At 39.5% G+C, this 25443-nt stretch overlaps 1 protein-coding gene across 2 annotated transcripts in view; it reads right to left on the reverse strand.

The window, feature by feature from the left end:
- Positions 1-19854, reverse strand: part of SHISA9 (shisa family member 9) — a 174916-nt gene extending 155062 nt beyond the window's left edge. The window contains exons 1-3 of one of the 2 annotated variants that reach the window (XM_053957215.1): positions 19794-19854; positions 18329-18928; positions 11061-11188 (exon numbers count right to left, since the gene is read on the reverse strand). In XM_053957215.1, the coding sequence (XP_053813190.1) occupies positions 11061-11188; positions 18329-18852 (652 nt within the window). In that variant the 5' untranslated portion in view covers positions 18853-18928; positions 19794-19854. Of the gene's footprint in view, positions 1-11060; positions 11189-18328; positions 18984-19793 lie in introns of those variants that run through there. The other variant, XM_053957214.1, reaches the window with a different exon arrangement.
- Between the last annotated feature and the right edge of the window lie 5589 nt (positions 19855-25443).

The raw sequence follows: 25443 nt of genomic DNA on the forward strand, positions 1-25443 counted from the left end.
GGCATAGGATCACAGTCAGAAAAAAATTAGTCAGCTAATTATTAGATTACTGCATAAAATTATTAATATAATGAACAAACTGTAGAAAGAGAGTTTAATAGTATAAATTGTATTTTATATGCTTATCCTCTATATCTGCTAAAATTTGGACATTTTCAAAGAAGCATAAACAATTTTACTTTTAATATTCTTAAAGATTCAGAAGTTTCTGGTATTTGTTACTGGTTTTGCTACAAACATTTTTATCCAGACTTAGTGCCTGGTCTCTCCATCACCACTCTAATACCTTTGCATGGTTAAGGTAAAATTTGACTTTGATGCAAAAACCTGTAGACACAAGATCAGTCCCAGAAACATAGTAAAGAGATGGCTTTATAAGTGAATTTTGCCATTATAGGTCTTAAAGAAACCTTTATTCTAGTTAAATATTTAGGAATAAATCTTCTGCTAATAACTTATCCCTTCTGATTTTCTGTGGATTCTTGAAGACCTTTTCTGGAGTTAATTGTTTCTGAGAGAAATTATTCCCCTTCACAGACCTCTTTTCTTACGTAGAGACCCTTTAGCAAGTGGAGACACTTTAGCAAGGAGGAAAAACAAAAATCCAAGAAAAGTAAGTGTTAAAATTGTGGGAAAGATGTTATTAATCATGAATATAAAGAATTTTACTTTAAAAATCCTTAAAGGAGTTCATTTAACTAAGTAAAGCATTTAATGGTAATTTCATTACAGAGCTAACTAGAAACTTGAAATTGTTCTAACCAAAATGGTGGCCAGGTTTGTTTTTCACAAGTGATAAGGAATGTTCCTCATAAAATCAATGGCTGTTCAGAAATTAACTTGAAACTTTAACAAGAATCTGGATTACTACAGGAGGATTGCAGTTTTCCAACCTTAGAGCTTTGAAAAAATGAGAAATAGTTTAAACTGCTGTTATAAATGCAAATTATATTCTTTAAACTGGAGTTAGTCATTTGATGCGGTAGAGAAAAAAACACATTTCTTTTTTGGAAGCTTTTTATAAAACACGATCTCATTCTTTTTAACACAAGAATTCATCTCTTAATTTGATTCTGAAGGTATGAGCACATTGTTTCACATGGCCAAACCCCCCATGCCAGAGCAGCAGAACCAGTCAGGCTGTTCTTGGCCAACACCCCATTGCAAACGTGTTCACTTGGACCCCTCAATATTTGGAGGGGCCTCTGTGAAACAAATTCCAGAAAAATTTCCTACCATTTACATTAGGGAAAGCTGCCACCTGTGACCCTATTTTGTGCCAGGGTTCAGTGGTTGGGCATTCAGTATCAGCACAAACTCTCCAGGGGCCTGTTCTGCCCACTGGGGGTGACAACAGTTGTTCAACTACAGCAGCTGTGCTGCCAAAGGGCACGAGCATGGAAGGGGAGCACAAGAAGTTCCCTTGCCCCTGTGTGCACGTGACTTTTTCTTCATTTGCAGATGCCCAAATTTCCCTAAAATCAGAACAAAAAGAGAAAGTACATCTAGCTGAAAACTCCTTCCAGCCTCCTGGCTGCTCAAAACACTTCTCAGGTGAGTCCAATTTAGTAAATTATTTGGTAGTTTTCACTGCACTTTCCCTAACTAGCTTCTGTTGCTCTTGCCAGTGAACATTTTTCCTTTTCCAACACTGAACTGTTTAAGCTGTGGTTTTGGGGGGTTTTTGAGTTGGTTTTTTTGTGTTTTTTTTTTCTTTTTTTGCAAAGCTATAAGATAAATTTGCTGCATATCCCTTTAAATCTCTCCTTACTCCACATTAACAACAAAAACACAATTCCCCTCAGTACAGTATATATGAGGTCCTAAGTGAATTGTAGTGCCTCTGAGTAAAATCCTTGAGTCATTAAAGAGGGTGAGAGCTTTACTAGGACTTTTGACCAATCAGAATTTCATCTAATTGGCATAAACTGGCCAATACTCTAAGCACTGCCGAAATCCTGGTTTAGTTGCAAGGCTCAGAGACTGTTCTACCCCCACAACAGAGTCACACCCACAACTACTCTGTTCTCCAGGGCTGGAATCGCTGGTTCGCAGTGCCCTGCTGACGAATGAAACGCTGGCAGGCATTTGCTGCACTTTCTGGGTTGTGGCATTCTTTGTTGTGCTGGCCAGAATGGCTGACTGCAGGCTCCCTGAAACAATCCAACGCAGCACCATCAAACAGGGTTTGTAGGCACAGAGGAGCAGCTTGTTACAGGCAGCAGAAGGGACAGCAAGAGGAAGCACAAGGTTCTGTATGTGTAGAGAATGTGGTGAGAGAAAATAATAAAGCAATTCAAAGGTGATCAGATGAGCTCTTGAAAAGCAAGGGTCTACATGGCAGGGTCTTTTTCTCTTGGGTGGTGCTCTGGAGTGTGCAGGGCTAACACAACGAAAACAAACTTTTCAGGGTAAAAACTGCTCTGCTTTTGAGTTTATTGTGGACACTTCCATTTTAACAAGTGCTAACTCAAATAATGTCCAAACTTTGTTATGTACATTCTCCTTTGTATACGCTCTCGGTTGTGTATAGATAGCTCTTTATCAAATGTGCATTTCCTCTGATTGACAAGGAGTGAATGGTAAACAGCAATTAGATTATTTGGATTACGTTGCAAATTCATTACAGATTCAGAAGTATAGTTATAGCCTTAAGCTTGGGTGAACAGACATGTTGCTTAAATGTATGAGCTGAAACCAGAATTATGTTACTGAAGGAATCTTGAAAGCTATTTAGTTGTGATAACTAAAAATTGAAGATTAAATTCAAATCCACATTGTAATCATCTGGGAATGATTATCAATGCAATTTTGTAGCATGGTTCAAGAGATTTTCTTTTTTCCAACTATATTTTGTATTATAAAAATCAACAAAAAAGTTAGTTCATAAGTATTCAACACACTCAGTTCCCTTCTTGACTTTATCTTATGATAATAAAACTGGAATCAGAACCAATATGTACATTTCAAGGAAATTTCTAATGTAAAGCAGAGAACATAGAAAAAGTACTGAAAATCATTTATGATTGAAAATGTAGATTGAAGTTGGTGCAAGTCTCTCCCTGAGTAGCATGCTACAATTGCCTCATAATATTGGGATTAGTATTCATAAGCTTTTTAATGTATGCAGCCAACCTCTTCTTTATTGTGTAACCACTGCACTGATTCTGCTTGGGAAAGTTGGGATGACTGAAAAATTAGGAAGGAATTGATTTTACAGAATGTTAAATTTCTGATGAGAGCATTTTAACATCTAAAATACAGTTTCAAAGTTTTGCACAGCCAAAATGATAAAAAGTCATCTTCATAGCTGTGAATATTAGTTTAATGCTTGCACATGCACATGCAGACAGAACTGATCTATTTGGGAGTTTACTTTTTTGTCATTTTTGTTACCAATCTATGACTTTTGAGATAAAGTATGAGGGTGGGATTTCAAGGATTTAGAGAGATGATTAAGCTCTAAGTCAACAGTTAAAAATCATATTGTCTTGGCATGAAAAAGGCAAGCACAGTTTGTGTGAGGGCAAACCAACAATGAAAGCAAAACGTAGTTTTTGTTTGCCTTTCAGTGAAGTGATTCTTACCATATTAAAAAATAAGGTGTATCAGCCTGTATCCTTCTTCATTTTGATGAGCACAAATCTGGCACAATACAATCATAAAAAGATTGTGTTGATGGTTTGTGGTTTTTTTTCAAAACATGATTCCTCCTAGTTTGGCAGTGTTTTCTGTACTAGTTCTTGACATCAAGAATCCCAGTGACTTGAAAGATAACAATGGGCATGAAGCACTGATGATTGATATTGCTGACAGTTGTGGTTAGTAGTGGGAATATTTGGCACTGGAAGTTATTCAACAAGGAAAATATTGTTATTTGGTGTGCCTGTCTGATGACAAAATACAATTTTAGATATTAAATTCAGTAGTATATAATAGGAATAGCACCTCATTAATCAAATTTAAGTAAAATTTATATTGCAAAGCGAAAGTGCAATCATAAGGGAAACACATCACTGTTTTCCAAAAATACTGAACTTTTAATTTTTTCAGATGGTAAATACATCCCTGCACCATCAGGCAACATCTCAAAGTACAACTCTGCACCCCAATGACAGCAAAATGAGTCTCATCCTTCAGATGTGTTATTGAAGTCTGCTGGTGTGTGACTCAAAGCTGCTATATAATAGTCTAGTACAGCAATGCTCTTTTCTGTCATACCAATACTTTTATTTTATTAAATAATCATTCTGTCTTTTAACTGCAGTATAAAATGCAAAAATATATTCTTAGTATTTTTTATTACCATAATGCTAATTCTTGCACTAAAGGATAATGTCAGTGACTGACTGTATTCCTCCCAAATACATTTTACATTGATGAATATGTTTATTAAGATATGTAAAATGATTTCTCTGAATTAAAAGCTGAATAGAAGTAAATGATAGGATGCAAGGCAGTAATCCAATCTCATTGTTCTTAATAATGAATGAAGAAAGAGCAAAAACTTCACTGTGCAGTTCTAATGGAAATCCTTATGTACAGCAGAGCTTACAAAGACTTACCCAACACAACTCAAACCTAAAATTGCATCTAGGATCTATAACAGTCTCCTAGAGTTTCTAATAAAATCTAGCAAGAAATATTTGAGACCAAAGAACAGGCCTACTGAACATATGGAATGACATTAAGTTCACAGTTTGATTTGATTACAAACCAAATTCCTCAGTCCTGTTCATGCAAAATTTTATGTTTACTATTGCTTTTGCTTTTCATTTTTTTCATTTGCCAGATTAAACAAACAGGCTGATTCCAAAGGCATGGAATTAACTGTTTGGTAGGAGCAATGCCAAAGTTCTGATGCCAAAGTACACTTGGTGAAGACTGGTGTAGTTACAAATAAATAGATATTGTGTATGATGTATAGTTACATTTTCAAAATCATCCTTTTTTTTAAAAATTTAATTGATGAAATCTACCAAAAGTCAGTGACAAATGAGATATTTCATTTGTTTTCCTTTTTTTTCCCTAAACAACCCCAGAATCTCTCATTCTCAGGTTGCAATTAACTTCCTTGAAAATATTCTTTGGTGTTTCAAGAAGTTTCAGAGCATCTTCTCATAAATCAGCATCATGCATCTTAATTAAAATTTGAATGTAAATTAGAAACATTTTATATTAATGATTATGAGGCTAAACACACATTCAGAACTGATTAAACATTACTGTCTTCCAGTGACTGAGCTGCAAGAGGAATGCATTTTCAGACTCTACATTTCCCATACATATGGAAAATTTGGTTTCCAGCATGGAAGCTCTGGATATCTGGAATGCATTGCTATAGCTGTAGTTATATTTAAAAAGTTCTATCACTAATTTGCTAATACTTTGAAGTTGTACTTGTAGCAAGATTTCTGTTTAAGTCAGTATGTAGAAATTAATTTAAAGTCTCAAAATAACTGTGACAAAGCAGTTGGCAGCTTCTAACCTCAAACAGAACTTATATTTAAATATACAATATTTCTTTGGACATGGCCTGTGATAGTAGTGTGGGCTTTTACTTGGATGATTGGTTTGTAAAATGTATCATTTAAATGTGGACTTTGTCCTCTTAGCTGTATATTACAGTCAGAATGCCATAAGCAGCTCTCTCCCAGGGTTAACTGAAAGCTAAACTTGTGTTTAGCTCAGAAATTTAATCTAAATTATCAGATTCTTTTAGTGCTAAGGTGTTTCCTGTATAGACCACAGAAACCTCAGTAAAATGAGTTTTTGCACACTGGCAGTGAAGAATAAGGCTTTAAATGTAAGCAAGTTCCCAGTATTGCTGACTACAGTCCCCTCTGTCGCAGCACTGTAGACTCTTGTGCACTAAGGACATCCTCCAGTTAAGCTGGCCAGTTTATTCTCCCTCATTCTTCACTGTCTTGAAGCACTCCATCAGCAATGCTTCTTCACTCCTTCTGTCAGTCTGCTCAAACTATCTTTTTCTTGGCTGAAAACTTAGTGTTGTCCATCTTTATATTCATAGAACATGGCCCTGTCTACCCAGCTCAACTTCTGAGTCTCTTGTCCTTCTAAGTGAGCAGATTAACAGCCAATTAAAGTTTATGAAGAAAATAGTGCAATTCCTCTGGGGCATGCCCCCATGCACAAAGCCAGGTCTAAATAAGCATTTCACTGTAATCAAACAACCCAGACACCAAAAAAGCCCAGCAATGTTATTTGCTCAGTCCTTTGCATTTTGCAGCCCTCTGTCCAAACAAGAGGTTTGGTGGAGTTTCAAGGCCCCTGTCACCAGAAGCACAACGTTACAATAATGCTGCACATCCTCAACAACCACTTCTTCAATATCATGCAATTAATTGTCCAACAGTTACTGTGTAAGCAAATTAGTTCTCATGTTTGATATGCTCCATGAGCTTTACATTTGGAGCAACAGGACTTCTCTTTACTGAAGTTCCTTAGTAAGCCTCCCTGGTTATTTCCAATGACCAACAGAAGGAATTACATTTAGGCAATGCAAGACAATGAATCATCTGATTTAAACATGTTACGTATGTCAAACATAAAAATAATTAATTTGCCAAAAACAACAAAAAAGCTTATTCACTAGTGATGAAAAACCGAACAGTATTCTTGTGACTTCTATTTTCACAGTGTCAAATTCGTGACACTTCCTGCCACAGGAAAACGTAGACTGAGCTTCTATGTGCAGAAATGGGGAGAAGAACAGGGATATGCAATACAGAATTTTTATTGTAATGTACAAGGACTTCAAAAAAATATCCTCTTATTTAAATGCCTACTGCCTCAACAGAGAAATAAAGAAAAAACAAAAGTTAACTTATCATAAGGCACCAGTTATAGAGATAGCGTAGCTTTGTTTTCAACATTAGCATTTGTTGTTAGCCAGTATCCAGGACAACTGACAATCAAATACAGCAGCAAACACAACGCTGAATATATTTTTTTAAAGGTCATTTTAATCACATGTGCTGCAAATCTTTAGCTAGTATTAAAGATGGCCATTTGAAAGAGTGCAACATTTCCTTCTTTGAATCATGTGTTTAAAATCCTCTTTTTTAAAGTTAAATTCAAACTAAAGAAATAATTCATACATGTCAAACTAACTAAGAGCATTTTTCATCTTAAAAAGCTCCTTAATCTGTAATTGGCTTCCTTTTAAAATCACCTTTATCTTAGGAACCTGCATAAATTGTTTAAAATTACTAGTGTAAGGCTAGTTCTTGGGAAATAGTAACAGAGCATTTACTGATCATTAGGGAAAGTGACTGTGAATTGCACCAACTGAAGTATTTTTTCACTCTGCTATCACAGATCATGAATCAGAAATAATAGCAGTAATCACGTTTCAGAAATGAGGATGTAGCTACGAAGCCTCCTAACTCCCACTCCATCAGTGTTATAATCCCAAAAATTAAATAAATCCCTTACTTGAACACAATATGTAGGGGAAAAAAAACAACAACAAGAGAAAAGAATACCTTGAATGCTGCTGCTTTCTTAAGATTCCTTGAAGTCAGAGAAGATGACCATAACAGGTCAAATTCTGCAGAAAGGTTTGCTTTTGGTTTGATGTTTTCAACATAACTTTTTTACTTTATTTTATTTAACATCTCATGTTAGAAGACTTGAATGCTACACTTTTTGATAGGTGTGTGCTGCTTGTTTACAAAGCACCACCAGATTTAAATGTGAATGAATGAAGGGGATAACAGAAAAGCAGTCCTAAGGAAAGCACAGTACTGGAAGAAAATTAGGACAACAACCACTAAAGACAAAATAGCTTTTACTAAAAATCATCTAGGTTGTCTGGATTCACATGAGCAAAGAAAAATATGTGTTTTTTGGGAACCTACAAAATGTCTGTTCTTTTCTAAATATCAAAAAAGAAGGGACAAGAAACTGAGTAAACTGCAAGGATCTGAAAAGAGCTTTTGGCCTTCCACTGGCCTGCGAGCTCTGGCAAATAGCTGCAGGCATCAAAGAAAATCCTTGTCCTCTGGTAACAAACAGTCCAGAAACAGAAACAAACTCATTTTCAGTGTCAGGGATCATGTGAAGTTTGTCATTTTGACAAAAGAGGTTCCCTTCACAAAATACTTTCAGAACGTATTGGCAACATCAGCAAAATGTTTTCAAGAGGACAGAAAGAGCAAATGAACATTCAAATTAGAACATTTTTAATAATGTTTGGCCTTCAAGAGCTTGTCTGAAAGAGCCAGTATGGAAGGGATATGCAATGACTAAGAAATTTTTGCTGCCTAATTCATATTTATGGATCTATGTGAAAAGTACATCAGCCTCAAATATTTAAGTCTCATTATGAGATGGCAAGTAGACAGAAAGTGGTAACTTAGATAACTTTAAAAATGTGGATTAAAGTTTATGATGCAATAATTTTACACAATTTCATTTCCTGCGTGTAAGTAAAGACTATGAAAGCTGTGATTCACTCTGGTTTACTTGCTTATTTTAAAGTGCCCCAAAAAAGCCTGTCACTTTTTCAGCATTAGTAGTAGGTAATGCTTCACTGCCAAAGTTTCTGTCTGTAATATCCACTCTTGCAGTGTTTCAGAACTTCACTGTAAAATTCTGATTTGCTAAGATACTGAGCTTGAAAAATTTGTCTTAATAATTTTGTCTTTATAGAAAGATTTTTTTCCTGCGCCATAAATGCACATTTTCAACAGATTTCAATCATTTGTGATGTTCTGGGTAATTCTAGTAGGTCATTTAATCATGCTTTGCATGAGTTTATGAGAATAGAATGGCAACAAATACAGAACAACAATCCACTTGCTATGAAGGAAATGTAAGCAATATTGGTTATAGGATGCCTTGAGTAATTTCACCACTTGAAGCTTTGCACTTAACAATCTAAAATTATTGACTTTATGCATAAAGTTGATTAAAGACTGAAACAATTACCATCAGAGCTGGTAGCTTCTGAGGTTTCCTTCTGTAGCAGGAATGCCTGAGATGTGTCAGAAGCATTGTTGGGACTGCCCCTATACATGACCCAAAGGATTAGGACAGCTCCAAAGTAGCAGCAGTGCTTCTGTGTTGAGAATTGCAGTGGTGCAAGAGCTGCTTCACACATAATCCTTCCCTCTGTGCCAGAGGGCTGTATTCTGAGACAGAAGTGGTATGGATGTCTGGGATCAGCATAAACCAACATCCCAATAAATGTGTGGTTTTTTCCTTCCTTGATGCAGTACCTATGTGGCCCTGAGCTGCATTTATATGCAAGAGTTCCTAGAAGCAAGGCTGAAATCTGAATTCAAATACAAGAAACAAAGAGTTTAAAGGCCTGCTGTGTTATGTTGTATATTGTAGTATAAACAAAGAGTTTTAAGCAAAATATCTCAGTGTGATCATTACAAAAATCTAGATAAAATCAATGCAGCAAGAATCTCTTTACTTTCTGACTCCATTAACTGGGATTCTGAATAAACACTTCACATCTGAAAGAAAATAATGGACCCAAACTTCATTACTGTTTGGTACCATTCCTGCAAACATGGTCATGTGAAGGATCAGACATACACAGAGAAAGAGATGCAGTGCACATTCCCATCCTCATTAACCCTTCAGAAGTCAGGCTGCAGGGTATTAGAGCACCTCTGACTGAGGGAGCTGCCTAGGTTCCCCTCCAGAAGTGGTGTTTTTACACAGGTAGGGTGTGTGCTTCCCTCTCTGCACTGCACATCTGCAGAGCCCCAGGTGGAAGCTCTTTGCTGGAGAGCAGGGCAGACAGATGAGGTGTCCCATGATGAGGTGTCACATCTTCCTGTATGTGCAACATTTATTCGAGGACACAGCTTTAATTCTCTCCCATTTCTCTGTAGGGATGCACATAAGGAATGGCCATCAGCCTCTCCCACAAAGCAGGCACCAGGAGTGCAGGCAGCACGTGGAACTGCTCTTTCTTCCATTGTCATTACACCCTTCCACCAAAAAAAAGCACCAATAACTGCACAAAGCAGCCCAAATAAAACTCCAAATATATGCAAACTTTCTTTCTATAGTTAAGGAAAAGATGAGTTCACATACTTTAAATGTTTCAAAATGCAAATACCAATGCAGTAAAACTATATTTCCAGTAAAATGCACATCTACACTGATCTACAGCACAGAATAAAGCCACCCACTGCCTACCAATCTAAACTTTTCTGAATTATACCTTTTTATTTTATAAATATATTGAACTTGATTTAGTAAATATATCCATAATTTAAGTGTATATATATATTTTTTTAAGATATGGCTGAATATAAGTTACATAAATAAGTATTCAAATTAAATTTTCAGTGGCATTGTTTATCACAAGAGGAATATGTATCTGTGCATGAGTATTGTGCTCTAATACAGACTGGGAAATAAGTTGTCTTTGACTTCAGAACCACTTGAAATGTCACCATATCTCACCTGAAGCTCCAAGGTGCACTTTTTTCTTACCTTCAATAACATAAACATGTAATAGCAGATACAGAATAAAAACATTATAGAAAAATTAAAATAATAATCTTCTCATCTTTCCCTTGAGAAAATGAAAACCATATACAACTTGATGCTATCCAGGGAAGTATTTAATTACTATACTAGTGGATGTGATCTAACAGCCTAATGAGACCACTTTGCTACTGGATGTTACAGCCCTATGAAACATATTGTTAAATGCAGCTGTAACCACAACAGTGGTTGTATTTTGGTATAATAACAAAACACAGAATAAGGCAAAGGCTGATGAGCTGAGCAAAAACAACCGGTAGAAGAAGACAAAGATACAAAACTAAGAAAACTAATTAAAACTAAATACAGTCGCTAATTTTCCTATTCAAAATTTATTTATCTCACTGTTGCACTAATCTGCACTAGGAAATGAAATTTTTCTGATTCTGAGAAAATTAATATTTCTAATTTGCAAGAACCCATGTACAGTTGATCCTCATTTGACATTCAGCAATAATAGTTCTGTAATGCTCTTTTCAGTGCCAGCATTCAGCTATTGATAAAGTTAAAATGCAACTTACGTAAGTTATTTGGAGGAGGTCTCGTCTCCATGTTTTCATAATGCTGCACGTGTACTACAATGTTTAGATCTCTTTCCATATGATCTGTTGTACAAGGACCTTGAGGTCGCATAACATCAGCCAGAGCCCTGAAATCCAAACAAAACCAGAATGAATCTGCAAAATCAGTAAGACATTAACAATATGTTCCAAGATCTATTTCAGTTTGCAGTGCAGTCGATCATAATGTCTGCTGGAGAAACCAGCTCCCTTCACAGCAAATGCAGGGAAGTAAATTCATTGTGAGACTTCACACCTAAGGCTCTTTTTAGGTTGTCTTACTGACAACCTAAAGTTGCTAGAAGTAAAACACAGAAACACATTAAGTTCTTTAGGTATCTTGGCTTTGGAGGAGCATAATTTAAGCTCCTTGAGCCTTGTAGAATTCTGCCACTGCATGTCCTCAGTAACATTTATTGCCATCTTGGTTAAGCTGAGCACCTCAGCACCTAGCCCATGCCTACACCTTTCACAAACTGCTTATATTCACACCTAGATTACCAATTTCAAAGGAAATTCTTACACATGCATTTGTAATTAGCACACACAACACAGTGGTCTTGATAGTTTTCATTCAAAAATGTCACTCAAGTTGAAAAGTCATATAACTTCCATGCAAAAATCCAGTAAGCAGGGATTTAAGGATTTCTCATCCAGATGAGGAGATCAAAAAGGTCTTTTTCTAAGTTCTGTGAGTGTCCTAGTCTTTAACATAGAGCAAAGCTTGCATAGGAACTCCCTGCTCCTTTGAAAGCAGTTCGGAAACAGGATGAAAGCTTTGTGCTAGCAAAGAGGGAGTAAGCAAAAGGTTCCACAGTTAGGCCAGGCCCAGCCTGGTGCTGGCTGTGGGCTTGCCCTGCAGAGCTCCAGGCAGTGTGACAGACTTATCCTGCCCTGGTGATTGTGTGAGGACCAGTTCCACTGTCGAGTGTCCTGCTGAGTGTAAGGCATCCTTAGGCACGCGGATAAACACACGCACCTGGATCAGCCCTGTGGAGCCAGAGTTACTGACCGAGCTTTAAGCTCTGAAACTCCCAGCATGGCAACATCTAACTCTGTCTGTGAGTCTGAGCTATTTTGCCAGAGTTCCATAGGAGCAGGATTAGTCCTTACCTATGTGCCAGAGCTACCTGCTGAACTACTGTGCACTAGGAAATAATTGGCCCACCTGCAGAAGCTGTTGCCTTAGGCAAAGGAAAGCTTTGTATGTGTGTATGTATTACCAGTGTCTTCAGTGCAAATCTTTTCTATTCAGGTCAATGCATAATGGACCATTATTTACTTCCTTTTTGTTTTATTGTTTTTAATTTTTAGACCTCTTGAGCAATTTTTTAAGGGTGTGGACACATTTTCTGGGCACTATGCCTAGTTTAGTTTAATCTTCCACAAAATTATATACAGTGTCCCAGATACTGCATCAAGAAATGCTGCCTTATAAACTAATATATAAATAAATAACAAATAAGCACATTCCTTGGTGAAAGCCATGGCAAGTTCCATCTAGCTCCTCCACTAGTGATATTAAGATTACTTCTGTGATATTATTATTTCTCAATCAAGCAGCACCATACTTTTAATTATTATAAGATAGGTAGCTTCATTTAAGTTACAGAGAGAAATCCTGATCTGGATCTTGCTTTCATACTGTTGGAACATTGCTTGGATACACAGCTGAACAATACTGATATTTTCTTGTGTTTATGGCTAACATTATGTTATTAAGATATTAGTTACAGTTGTGATCAACATGTTAGAGAATACTCTGTTGATCCTGGAAAAGGTCAGAAGACAGTAACCACATGATTAATGGTATCAGAGTAATGCTCCCATTCGAAGCAGTGCTTAGACTGCAGAAATAGCAGAGCTGGCCTACATAGCAGAATAATAAAAATTCAACAGCAGAGATCTCACAAAGACATGTAGAAATGATGAAAAAGGAAAGCATTATATTGCAAAAACAATTTAAAATAAGTGGAGAAAAAACCCATTAATATCTAGTCAATTTATGCAAATATATCTCTATACAGAGGAAATTATGGACATCAATATTAATTCTAATTCCAGAGGCAGCTGCTCACATTTCTGGGAAGGGAAAAAAAAAAGTAAATTAAAGTTCTTAACTCCAGTGTGGGAGTTAAAACTGTGAGATCTAAGTATTTCCCCACTTTGTGAGAGTGGGTTTTCAGAAATCCTTTCCTCATTGCTCTTAGTCTGATGGTAAATATTGTTTGCTGTAGACTTTAAATAACACCCTGTATGATGGCAGATGAACTACTGCCTGTCTATGAAAATGTTGAGTTTTCTACCAGTTCAGGGTAGCTTTTTTCAAATGGTTTTCAAGGAGTTACCTGTCCAATTCCTTCTTCTGTATTAAGAAAAGATTAACTACTCACCATCAAGTTCTGGTTTTAACAACACAGCACCTATACTGTGTTAGCCAAAGTTGTTCAATCTTCTCAGGGCAGAATAGCTCATATAACTGAGAGCATGTCCTTATTCTTCACTGATGTCAGACAGAGTTAAAAATGTGTAGCAGCTTCAGTATCACTGAAGTACAAAGGAAAGGCTGTACCTGCATTTTGTTCTTTTAGGGATTGGCCCGTATAATGAAATGAATAAAGGGAAGCTTGTTCTCCAATCCATGACAAAATCGTTGAACAGATGTTTGCTTTGAAAAATTCCACATAGGCCAGGAGACTTTTAAAATACCTTCATGCATTTGTCTCACCTAAATATAGTCATATAGATTTTGTTCATTATCTGAAGAAATGTCAGTCCCATTGAAAAGTTAAGCTTTACACAGAGGGTCTTTACCTGCACCCATGATATACTGGATGATTTTTTAAGGAAATGCAAAGTGCAAGGCAACCTTCTAATCAGGAAGCAGTATCATTAAGACCTGTGCAATGATATTGATTTTAGTATTACAAAAGTGGAGAAGTGTTACCTATGTAGGAGTTCATGGCCCAGAACTATCCAAGTATCACAAAACTTCAGCATTTCTCTTGCCATAAGATTATTCTTTTTGGATATGTAATACTGGTTTGGGGTGTTATAGAGCATGTGGAGCCAGGCATTTCCCTTATGGGTACAAGCTTAAAGAAGCTGAAACAGGTTATTTCATGAAAGGTCACTTGTCATATTTTGCCTACAAAACTAGGTCAAAACCCATAAAGGAAATAATTTCACACATTGGATTCAGGATTTTGGCAAGTCAGGCCATTTTTGGCCCCAACTACATGTCTTTAAAATGATCAATAAAAGACTTCAGTCCTGAGCTCAGCACTGAGCACTTTCTTCCTTGTGAAGGAAGAAAGAAGAGCTCAGATGGTTCACAATATTTGTAAGACTGCTAACACACTGTCAGAAGCACTGTTTTAAAAAACAGGAGTTACAGCATAAGATCATGATTATAAACATTTTCCTTTCAGTTCTTGATTTGTTTGCACATTCTCCACAAGGATTAAGGAAGAAGAAAAAGGTGATCCTGTGCAGTTGTATTTACAGACTAATCTCCTCCATGCAACAGAGGTAAAGCTTTTTCATTTTCTATTAATTTTTGAGAGAGAATTCTCCACTTAACTGATGGAGCCTGGCAGGCCCATTGGTGTAGTCTCAAGCAGCAAGAACTTGCTGCCCTCATATGCCTAACAAAGCTCCTGGTCTGCTTCAGCAGGCAGATCAAATCTGTGTCCTCTCATGCACAACACTGCCACGTTCCCTCCCTCTGCCATAGCTCCCTCCTACACCATCTGATTTCCTTATTCTCCTTAAAAACAGGAGGGGAAAGGAAGAGCTACTCTGGATACTACTATTACTGCTTAGTCTTGGACACTGTAGCTGAAGGGACTACTCATTTCCTTTTACCATCAAGGAACAAATTTTAAAATAAGGAGAAACAAGACATGCAAGGTCTAAAATGAAATACACCATGCAGAGTTAATTCTGTGCTCCCCTCTCCATGTTCATCTTCCAGATTGACAGTTTCGTGCCAACAGAAAGAAAATGTCAACAGTGCCATACCTGGCCTGTTTCCTCAAAGCAAAAGGAAGTAACAAACTCTCTAAGACAAGTCTTGACTTTTTTTTCTAAAGGGACTTGCCCAAAATTGACTTTTTCCTATGGGTTTTTTTTCATTGATTAAATACATTTCCACGGTGCTTTTTTCATTGTCAAATATATCAGGAAAATTCAGTGAAGTTAATGGAGTGTTCTTGGTTTGTTTTGGTATAGTAGTAAACAATATTTAATGAAAGGCAGCTGTATGGAAACTATGGTCAGTTAATAAAGAAATCTTTCTTTATTAACATTATGCCATTCTTACACACACCAGTGTCTTACTTCAGCAGCAGATCTACTGACTCCAAGATGAAGTAATGCAAGAAATTAAAAAGTGTGGCATAGTTCTGCTTCCTATTTAGGAGTCAGTGTTCTTATTCCCACGTGTCAGGTCTCTGTTCATACTTTGAAATATGTTTAGTAAATCAAAAATGGAAATGTATCATTTATACCAGTTATACTCAGTTCTTCATTTTTCTTAAAAAAATCAGCCCCCATTAAAAAAAAATCAGTTTCCATTATGCATTGTCTTTTTTGATAAGCAGTCATAATTCCTTTCCTAGGTGAATTTTTTCATAGAAATGAAGGGGATTCAAATGTTTCATGTAGCCATTGGCTAGGCAAGGGAAAGAACACAATCTTAGCTAAGAAAATAGATGACAAATCATTCTCTGTGTGTTTCTTGCTGACAGCCAAAATGGAGTAACACTTAGTACTTTTGCTTTGGCCTACCTAACACTCCCGATGCATTAAACTTCTGCTTATTAGTAAGGTTTAATATAGAAAAAAATGTAGAAGGTGTTCTTTTTTGTTTTGGTTTTTTTTTTTTTATATTGTAGTGATGAATATTTAAAAGAAGGTGACTATGAACACAGCCTACGTATTATATTAGTTGTTGATATTATTAACTGTTTGGATAGATAAATTATTTTTAAGCATTGCAGCCTTTTTTTCTGAACATTAGTAGTGTAAAATGAGCTAAAATGGAATATTTTAGTTAAACACTCACTTGAGGACTAAGAGGTTACTTCAATTCCTCACTCAATGAATATATTTATGGATTGCCAAAGGGATTTACAAATCTAATTCCTTTTCAAATTAATGTTAAACCTATCCCACAACAGGAATAAGAGAGAACTTATTAAAAAAAAAAAAAAAAAAAAACTACAGATCTTCTTTTTCAGAACATGACTAGCTATTATGTGTACTGAGTGGGTGACTGTTTTGCCATGTGATCATGACTTTCCAAGTTGCTGTATAATCCTGCCTTGAACAGTTTCATGTACAAGATCACAGACGCTGTTAAGTAATCAAAGTAACAGATGACCTTTGCTAAGACCCACTTCAGAAACCTAATCTTTATGCATACATGACTTGAGGATATGAGAATGATTTTCCAATCCCTCATAATTCTACTTCCATAAACTGAGACAGAATATCCTTTCAGAATACTTCACACCTGTACTTTAGATAGCAAATATTTCTATTCACAGAAGCAGGACCTATTTAAGCCATAATTTGCAGGGATGGCTATAACTTCACTCTGTTCTGGGCTTTGTGAATGTTACGAGCCCTCTTTTTTTGCCTGCACAAAGACCCTATAGAGAGAGAATGAAGCAAGCGAGAGCTTTTTGCAAACAAGCTCTGTGGATTAAAATTTTAAAAATAAATTGGGACCCATGTATTATTTTTCTCAGTTTATATTCAAAATGTCTAAAGGATTATCATACCTTCCTCAACAAAAACCATCTTTCCAGAAGTATCACTGACACACACTGTTGACTAAAATTTCTGCAATGTGCTTTTTTCCCTCAGTAGTAAAGCATATCCATATCAGCCAGTTTATAAATAGCAAATAATAGCTCATGGACTGGTGATGCATTTTCAGGAGTATTTCTGTGACTTTCTCTGTTCATCTCAAAATAAGCAGTTAATCAAAAATTCATGCAGAAACTTCAGTAAAAAAAGAGACTCCAGGTGTTGAGTTGATCTCTTGGACAGTCTTTCAAAGGATGACTCTTCATCTAAGCCTTAAAGATTGTGGGCTACACCATTAGCAATTGGGGCAAGAGGAAGTTTTCTGCCACACTGCGTGTCCAGTAGAAGGTATCCTTTCATTGTATTTCATCACTGAAGTTGCCCAATATGCTGGGATCTATTTAGACTCTTTAATGGATCTGTTTGCCTTTTTTAATGCCTTTCCCCCATCTGCTTTACTTTCATGTGCCTGGGATTAGCATAAAGAATCAGACAGGCTGCAAACTTGACAAATGTGTTATGCCTTGATTTTGACCTGCTGTGACAATCTGGGTTTGGAATATGTTGTTAAAGACACGGGGCTCTGTCCCGAGCTGCCCACCTGCCTATCCACCACTAGGCAGCCAGGATCTGGAGTAGCTGGTACACAGCATTCCTAACTCTAGGTGGGGGAGGTTCTTTTTGATATAACTCAGCCATTACACCGTGGAGACAGTTAGAACACACACATACATGGATGCGGCAAGACTTTCATATTCCATTTTTTACTTCTCAACAGTAACTGAAAAAATGTTAAGAAATTTTACAATAGCTTTTCCTTTTTGTGTCTTCCTCTTCCCTTCCACCCTGACTCATTTTCACAGCTTAGAAATTTTACAAATAGCTCACACACTTGCAAGGGCTGGAGGAGTAGGGAAGGTCCTGCCAAAACCATTTTGCAGCTGGAGAGGGAGGGTGAGATGGCATTTGTTTACATCCTTCTGTTGAGAAGTAAAAACATTTTCCAATTTTTGAAACTGTTGGAAGAGGGAACACATCAGGCTTTCTATAATTCAGTGTTATTGGTTTAAGAATTTGTTTTTCTATTTATGCACAGTATATCTGGGAACACTTGCTGGATCTTGTTAGGGAGAGGGTCAGGCACTGCAGATAAAAATGGACTACTGTCTGTGCAGACTTCACAATTACCCCTAATCTTCCTCAATATGCGTGTTCTGTGCTAACCCGGGCTGGGGGCACCACAGGAGCTCTGCTCAGCAAAGTTGGTCTCTCTCGGTCGCCTTGCAGGGGAATGCAGCCTGCCTGGCAGGAGTCGTCTGTTTGGCAGGGACACATGGGCTCCTCTCTCCTCTCTAGGGGCTGGGCAGAAGGTAGGGGGGAAGGGGACCCTGCTGCCTGGCACTCAGCCTTACCTGGACATGTGCTCCCGCTGGGGTCTGTGTGCCTTCTCCAGCCCTAGTTTGGTGAAGATCCCCACCAGCACCATGACTGCTACAACCCCACAGATGATGTAGACAATAAGGTTGGTTTTATCCCGGGTAGGGTCATGCAGAGGGTCGTCTATGCGGGAAGGAGGCTTCCCAGTGTTCATCCACAACGGCGTCTCATAGTTTGTGCAGGTGCTTTGATCCAGCCTTGTCTTCTTGAACTTGCAGCAAAACCTGAAGCCACAAGTGCCACAGCAGAAGATGAACTCCCCCGAGCTGCAGTTAAAGGGGGGGTCCCACTGCCCCATCACGTCAAAGTAGCCCCTGCAGAAGTCTGGGGTGGGAGGTGGCTCGGAGGGGTCTATCTGCTCCCCGAGGCTGGAGTGGTTTCCTCCCGAGAGCACCACAAAGCTCCCCAGCTGCTGGCCAGCTTTTTCCTGAGCCCGACACACCAGCGTGAGAAGGTCCGCCACCAAGTAGCCGAAGAGCAGCCGAATAAAGCCTTCCATTCTGCCTCCCAGCCCCGGCTCAGCGATGCTGCTGCCGCCGCCGCTCGAGCTGCTGGATGCTGAGCTGCGCCAGGAGCTGAACATAAAGGGGCTCCGTCAGGAGCCGGGCGTCCGCTCAGCCCGCGCTCGCCTCCAGCACCACGGACAGCCCCGAACGGGCCAGGCAGGGTCCGCAGCCCCCGCGCAGGGTCCGCAGCCCAGCCCCGCTCCGCTCCGCTCCGGAGCAGCGAGCGCACGGCACTTGTGGAGCGGAGTGCGCGTGAGAGGGAGCGCGGGAGGAGGAGGAGGAGGAGGAGGAGGAGGAGGAGGAAGAGGAGGACCGAGGGGTGGAGGTGGCGGCAGCGTGCGGGGCACCGCGCCGGGCTGGCGAGAGGGGCGTGGAGGGGCCGCCAAGCGGGAGGGTTGAGGCGAGGGCGCTGCGGGGGCGGGAGGAGGAGAGAGGGCGAGCGAGAATCCTCCCCGCGCAGCCTGGTGCCAGCGCGGGGCGCCGGGGGCACCCACCTTCCGCTCCCCCGCGGAGCCCGGCGCGGTCTCTCGCACAACTCCCTCAGACACCCGCGGCGCCCGCCGAGCCCCGCCCGCGGCCGGGCTGCCAGGGCAGGGCGCGGGAGGGTGGACGGACCCGCCGCGGCATCCAGCCGCCGGGGAAGGGAGATGCGCCGTGGCGGGCGGGCGAGCGCGGTGCCAGCGGGGAGAGCCCAGCCCGTCCTCTGAGGCGGCCGCGGGAAGCTGCGTGCCAGAGACGGGGCTGCCCGCCCGCCTGTCCCCCCCGCCAGACCCGCTGAGGGGCCGGCGACTTCTCCTTTTCTCTCTCCCTCTCTCTCCCCCTCTCTCTCCTCCTCCCTTCCAGCCCCTCTATGAGGCTCTGCGTCCTCGCATCAGCCCCGCCGCAAAGCCGACCCCCGCCTCGCCCCCCTCACCCGCTCCTCGCCATCCCTTACATAAGAGACTTCCCGTCCCGGCGGGTGCTCCCCACAGGTGCGTCTCCAAAAGCGCGGGAGCGCCTCCTCGTCCCCTGCCTCCCTCAGCGCGCCCCACGCCGAGCGGGGTAGGGGGCAGCCGGCCCGGCCCGGGCTGGGCTGGGCGAGCCTGGGGCAGCTCCGCGGCAGGAGAGCTCCTCTGCCGATAAGTAGAGCGTTCCTTCTCCCGGGAGCTCCTCTCCGAGCGCTCTCCGGAGACGCACTCACCTGCGAGGCAAATGCAGGTGCCGCGGGCGGAGCGGCGCCCATGGGGCCGCACCTCCGCTAAGGCCGGGCGGGAGCAGGCGCTGCCCTGGCCCCGGCGTGCCGAGCACAGGTACAGCGGTGCTCGCAGTGCATGCTGCCGAGCAGGGCTTTGTCTGCTAAACATGAGCTGCTCCTGCACATCATTTATTTTAAAATCTCCTTATAGTGTCAGTCAGTTGGCTCCAGAGGGCACGGTGAGGCAGCGGGTTGTTTGCGAGATACAGAATTGAAATAACTTCCCCTAAACAGAGAACTGACTCTGGGAAAGACTTTTTAGTGATTCGCTCTCCATCCTTGTTACTTAACTCTCTCATCTCTGTTGTTTGGTTCGGCGGTAACCTGTGCAAGTAGCAATAATATTATCCTGAATACTATGCTGCCACCAAATGTAGGAAATAAGCCCACTATGGTGTGATTTAACAGTGCTGAAAGCCGCTTCCCTTTTCCTCGGGGCACGTCTGTGAGTGCCTTGCTGTGGCCTCGCGGGCTGCCCTTGGCTCTGGGGAAGGCTGCTGTGCTGGGGCTCTGCCATGCCAGGCTGCCCTCCCTCCCCCTCTGCATCCCTGGCGCTCTTCAGGAACTTGGGCCAAGTCCGTGTGGAGTTGTTACGCAGTAAATAAATGGAAAGGTGAGGCAGAGGACAAAGCAGACGTTTGGAATCTGAGAGGCCTGTAGTTAGCTAATTGCAATCCTTTGCCTTCTCTTAAAAATAGACTCTAAGTACAGTGATGATTCCAGTGAACAGTTTGACAGTAAGCCTGGCATCTTTGTCCAGGAGGTAGTTAGAAAGCCCAGAGAAAAACAATCAGTCCCAGCCAAAAAACAGCCTTTCTGGGTTTTAATATTTAATTCTTAAAACCTCCACCTCATCAACAACATCCCCTTTCAAGTCTCCTCTGAAATCATATCGTTCCTCCCTTGTGTATATTTCTATGTGCTATTATTTATTATTTAACACTTTGTGATGCAGTTTGTGCTGAAAATACTGCACAAAATGAATCTTTTCCATACTTATTATTGCACCTAGAGACATTTAAGGTCCAGTCTGTCAAGCACTTAAGATTATGCAAGTTTCCCTGTTGATTTGACAGCTAAAAAGCTGCTTAAATATTTTGCATGATTAGTGCTATACATGTGTGGAAATAATAACATCCAAAACCGATTTATTTTATGGGTTATTAATCCTGACTAAATATGGTACAAGTTTCTTGTTTTGCTGCGTTCCTAGGGTTTTCCTTAAGAATTCCCCTCAGAAAAGAAGCCCAAAGGATTTAGGCTAGAACCTGACATCTGTGGGATTCAGGTCCATGAGATCAGAACTCAACCCTAAGTGACATGCGCTTGGGTGATCAGACCTTCTTGAAACAAAAAGACATTTTCTATAGCACTAAGAGACTTTGCATCAGACCCATGGAACCCAGAATCCATAAATAATGCTATCCTTAATTAATTACAAGTTATTTCAGTTGTTATGCTTTCTCTGCCAGTTAGTTGTATTAGCAGTGAAGTTATTTTAGCTGTACCATGTTTAGAATTCTAATAGTGAACTGGAGTTGTTCTAGACTGGGGCACAAACCATTTTTACTAGACCTGTGGCAGCATGTTTTAATGGCTTCAGAACATATATTTCTAAGAACACCTGCATGACCAAAATATAAACCCATTAGTTACAATAATGGAAATAAAACTAGGTGAGAGAAATTAGTGTTACACACAGTACTGAGGTACGTTTTGGGTCATTTTGTGGTTTTATAAAAGTTTTGCAATTAAGTCAGTTAATAAATGTCTTATTTATTTCAGTTATGCTTAACAAGTTGAGAAACATGAAAGATTTCCTGGTTTCACACCATCATCTTCTACTTTCAAGACTTCAAGAATTTCAAGATTTCTCTTTTTGACATTAATTTAAGGCAAGTAATAATTGTCTACTTTTCTTCAGATTTATCCCATAAAGAATGTTCTTTGCCTCTGAAATAACTAAGAGGATGAATGTTTCAACCTGAACCTACAGAGTTCTCTTTACTCAAGTGTATATCCATTTAATTAGGTGGGATTCTTACTTTAGGCACCAGCCATATACAGAATTCTTGTTTTATTTTCCCTCTAATTTCTTTGACTTGTTTTCACCAAGATGATGTGAATTAATGGCAATGCTTGTAGTTCAACTTTAACCTAGAAAATAGGCACCTTTTCTGGTAATAACATATACTCATGTCACAGGGAAGCTACAGATACACTCATACTCTGTTGAATTCTGTGTGGAATTGTATCTAGAACTGATTCTTGCAGAGGTTTTTATGTAAATAAGAGAGTTCGAAAAAGAGTAAAATTAGGAGAGAAAGTCAGTGAGTTAACCTGAGTGTTGAGGTGGTGGCAAATATGAAGAATATAAAACAACTAGACCATATGGAGCAATTGCAATTACTATGTTCAAAACTCTGTATTTATTTTTTTTTTTATAATAACAATGTTGATGCAACCTTTGAGTAAATCCCTGGGACTGATTACCTGACAGAGAGAATAGTCCTTTGCTGAGCACTGAGTCAATGGAGCTTTCTAGCTAATCATTATTTCCCAAAAAATGCCCTATAGCTCAATCATTACTATTAACAGACATTCCAGAGCTGTGCATATCTGTCAAAAAAAGCACCTAGACAGGCCTGATCTCAGGCAGTATTGATGTGAAATGTATTTTGTGATAAGACATGTTGTGTGGAAATTGGAATGAAACAGTCAACGTCTGTTTCCTTGGTAGTCACTTCATGCTGTAGTGGGGTGTCTGGATGTAGACCCAAAATGTTTTGTGGCTAGAGAACAGAAGAAGTGATGATTCTTCTGTGCCAGATCAAGTGGCAGCAGGTTTGCAATCAGTGCCTTTAAAAGAACAGTTCAGTGGTGGAAGATGTCTGCTGGGCAGCACTGGGGAAGCGTGAGACCTGGAAGAAGTGTCTTAGCAGACGTGAGTTAAAGAACTCTTTCAAGAAAGAGTAAAAGAAGTGTGTTTTACCAAGGAGGCTACAAGTTTAATGTTTATAGATACTGAAAAAAAGTCCTATGATTCACAAATACTGTAAATCACAGTATCACACAACACAGAAGTTTGGAGCTTTTTTTTTAACAGCTCTACATTCTTGAATTCACATAGATCAGACAGCAGCATTTGCTTCTACCAAGTTCTGTCACTCCTCTATAAGCAGTGACCTTCCCCAGAGGTACTAGTCTTGCTGGGTGGTTAAAATGCATTTGGTTTTAGTTACATAGCAAACACTTCATAAGCCTTTGCTCTTCTAACCAATAACTGCAATCATTAGTGTATCAGTACAACAATGTGTGAAATCCCAACCTGCATTGTGTTGACACTAAATACACTTCTGCTTTTATAAATAGTGAGCACACATCTTCTAACTAACCTTTCCCTTTTCATAAAAAAAGATGCACATATGGACTAGGACAGAAGCAGCTTGTTCTCATAAATTTCATGGATTCATAGCAATTTTAATAGGAACATCTCACAAACATTGAGCACTTCTTTGTTATTGTCATCAGGTCTCAAAAATACACTTTGCATGTAACAAAGGGATCACCATCAAGAGATTTTAATGAGCCAAGAGGTGCTACATGAATGAAAAACCATGAGAGACTTGATTTTATGGCTTACTGAGGAGGAACATAATTTACTGCAATTCTATAATGTAGAAATTACCTTTATAACCTAATATTTTTCCTCTTCAGTCTTCTTGTAAAACCTAAACTGTAGTAATTATGTAGGTTGGGTTTGAGGCAGGCAGTAACAGCAACCACATTTGGAGTGGACTTCATGAAATCCCAAGAGTTCTTGTAGCTTCAGTTTAATTCAAAGGAGATCAAGAAAATTCAGATAAATTTAGAAGGTAAATAGAGTACGTGCAAATAAACATACAAGAGCAAATTCATGTGTAGTGCAAATGTCCTCAGTATACAGCAGTGGGGAAAAAGTGCCAACAGGCCTAAAGCAGCTTCCAGCAGTGCAGCTGTAAAATGAGCTGTGCCCTCGGGTTTGCCTGTTGCACAGCTACTGCTCTGATCCTGAACAAGGAAAGCTGACAGCCAGTTTCTTTGGCAAAACTGATGTTACTTTTGAATTGTAGCAATATTGCAAGTACCTGTGAACAAGGTACGTTTCTGCTTGTTATAAATTAGACTGACATGGAATTTAGATCTGGAATGATTGAGCGGGTGTCTAAGGATTACTGCAGCTGACAAAGAAGGCTCTGCAGATCATTGCAAACTTGTGCCAACAAAATCTTTATCTTGTTAACAAAAAAAAAAGAAAAAAAAAGGAAAAAAAAAGAAAAATAAAAGCTACACAGGATCAAAAAAATTAGAACTGCTTTTGTGTCTTTCCAACTGAAAAGGAAACCACCTTTGTTCCCATGAGTTCAACTTTTCAAGGCAGAAGGGAAGACTTTCTAAACAGGCCTAAAATAGCATTAAAAATTGTCAAGGTTAAAGTGAGTATAATAGGCTGTGTACTGTGCCTGAGCATAGAGAAGCTGTGCTTAGATATAGAACAGGGCACATAGGAGAGAAAACTTTCTGATCCTCTGCTGTTTGACTCTAGCATATGTTAGACCAGCTGAGGAGCTGATCTAACCAATACCTCTTCTAAAACTCCTCAGCAACTGAGATAAAGAGGTAGACAAGTTTAGTCTACAGTGTGCATTCTTCAGGCCTGGAACACCCATGGATAGAAGGCAGAACAATAAGTCAAATGGATGAGTCAGTTAAAGTCTGCCAGTTTCAGCACTAATAAACCTCAAGGGCTATAGAAGTGAGCTGTAAACCTCAGAAGTGAACAACTTGCTCTTCACAGAAATGTAAAGTTGCTGTATTACTTAACTAACAAAATATTTTAGCCACCATATATTTTGCATGTCTTCCAAAATGTTCTGTCAAGCAATGAAAATCAAAAATTCTTACTGAAAATCAGACCTTTTCAGTGTGCTTTCCTGATAATAAGCTTTAATGATGTCTCTCTGTATCACTGTCACAACATGCCTATCAGGAGCTTGATGTATTTTGAGTCTTACATATAGTACTAATATATAGATGCAGGAACTTTCAGATTTATGAATAAGAAAATTTCTCTTGACAGTTCCATTTTTAAAGGATGCTAACTGTTAAAAAGATGTTCAGGATTTTAAAATGCTAAGTCATGAGACAGATGAAATAAGTGGCACAAAGTAATTATGGTCAGAGTTCTGTGATACCTTTTTAATTCTATGACACAGTTATCAGTGTCAGGTGATGCTGTCACCAGTTTTCAGGTGGCTGTCAGGTTCACTTATGTGACTGTAGACCTGGCCAAGAGGGTCAGATGTCAAGA

Source organism: Vidua chalybeata, chromosome 16 (genome assembly GCF_026979565.1).
Source record: "Vidua chalybeata isolate OUT-0048 chromosome 16, bVidCha1 merged haplotype, whole genome shotgun sequence".
NCBI lineage: Eukaryota > Metazoa > Chordata > Aves > Passeriformes > Viduidae > Vidua > Vidua chalybeata.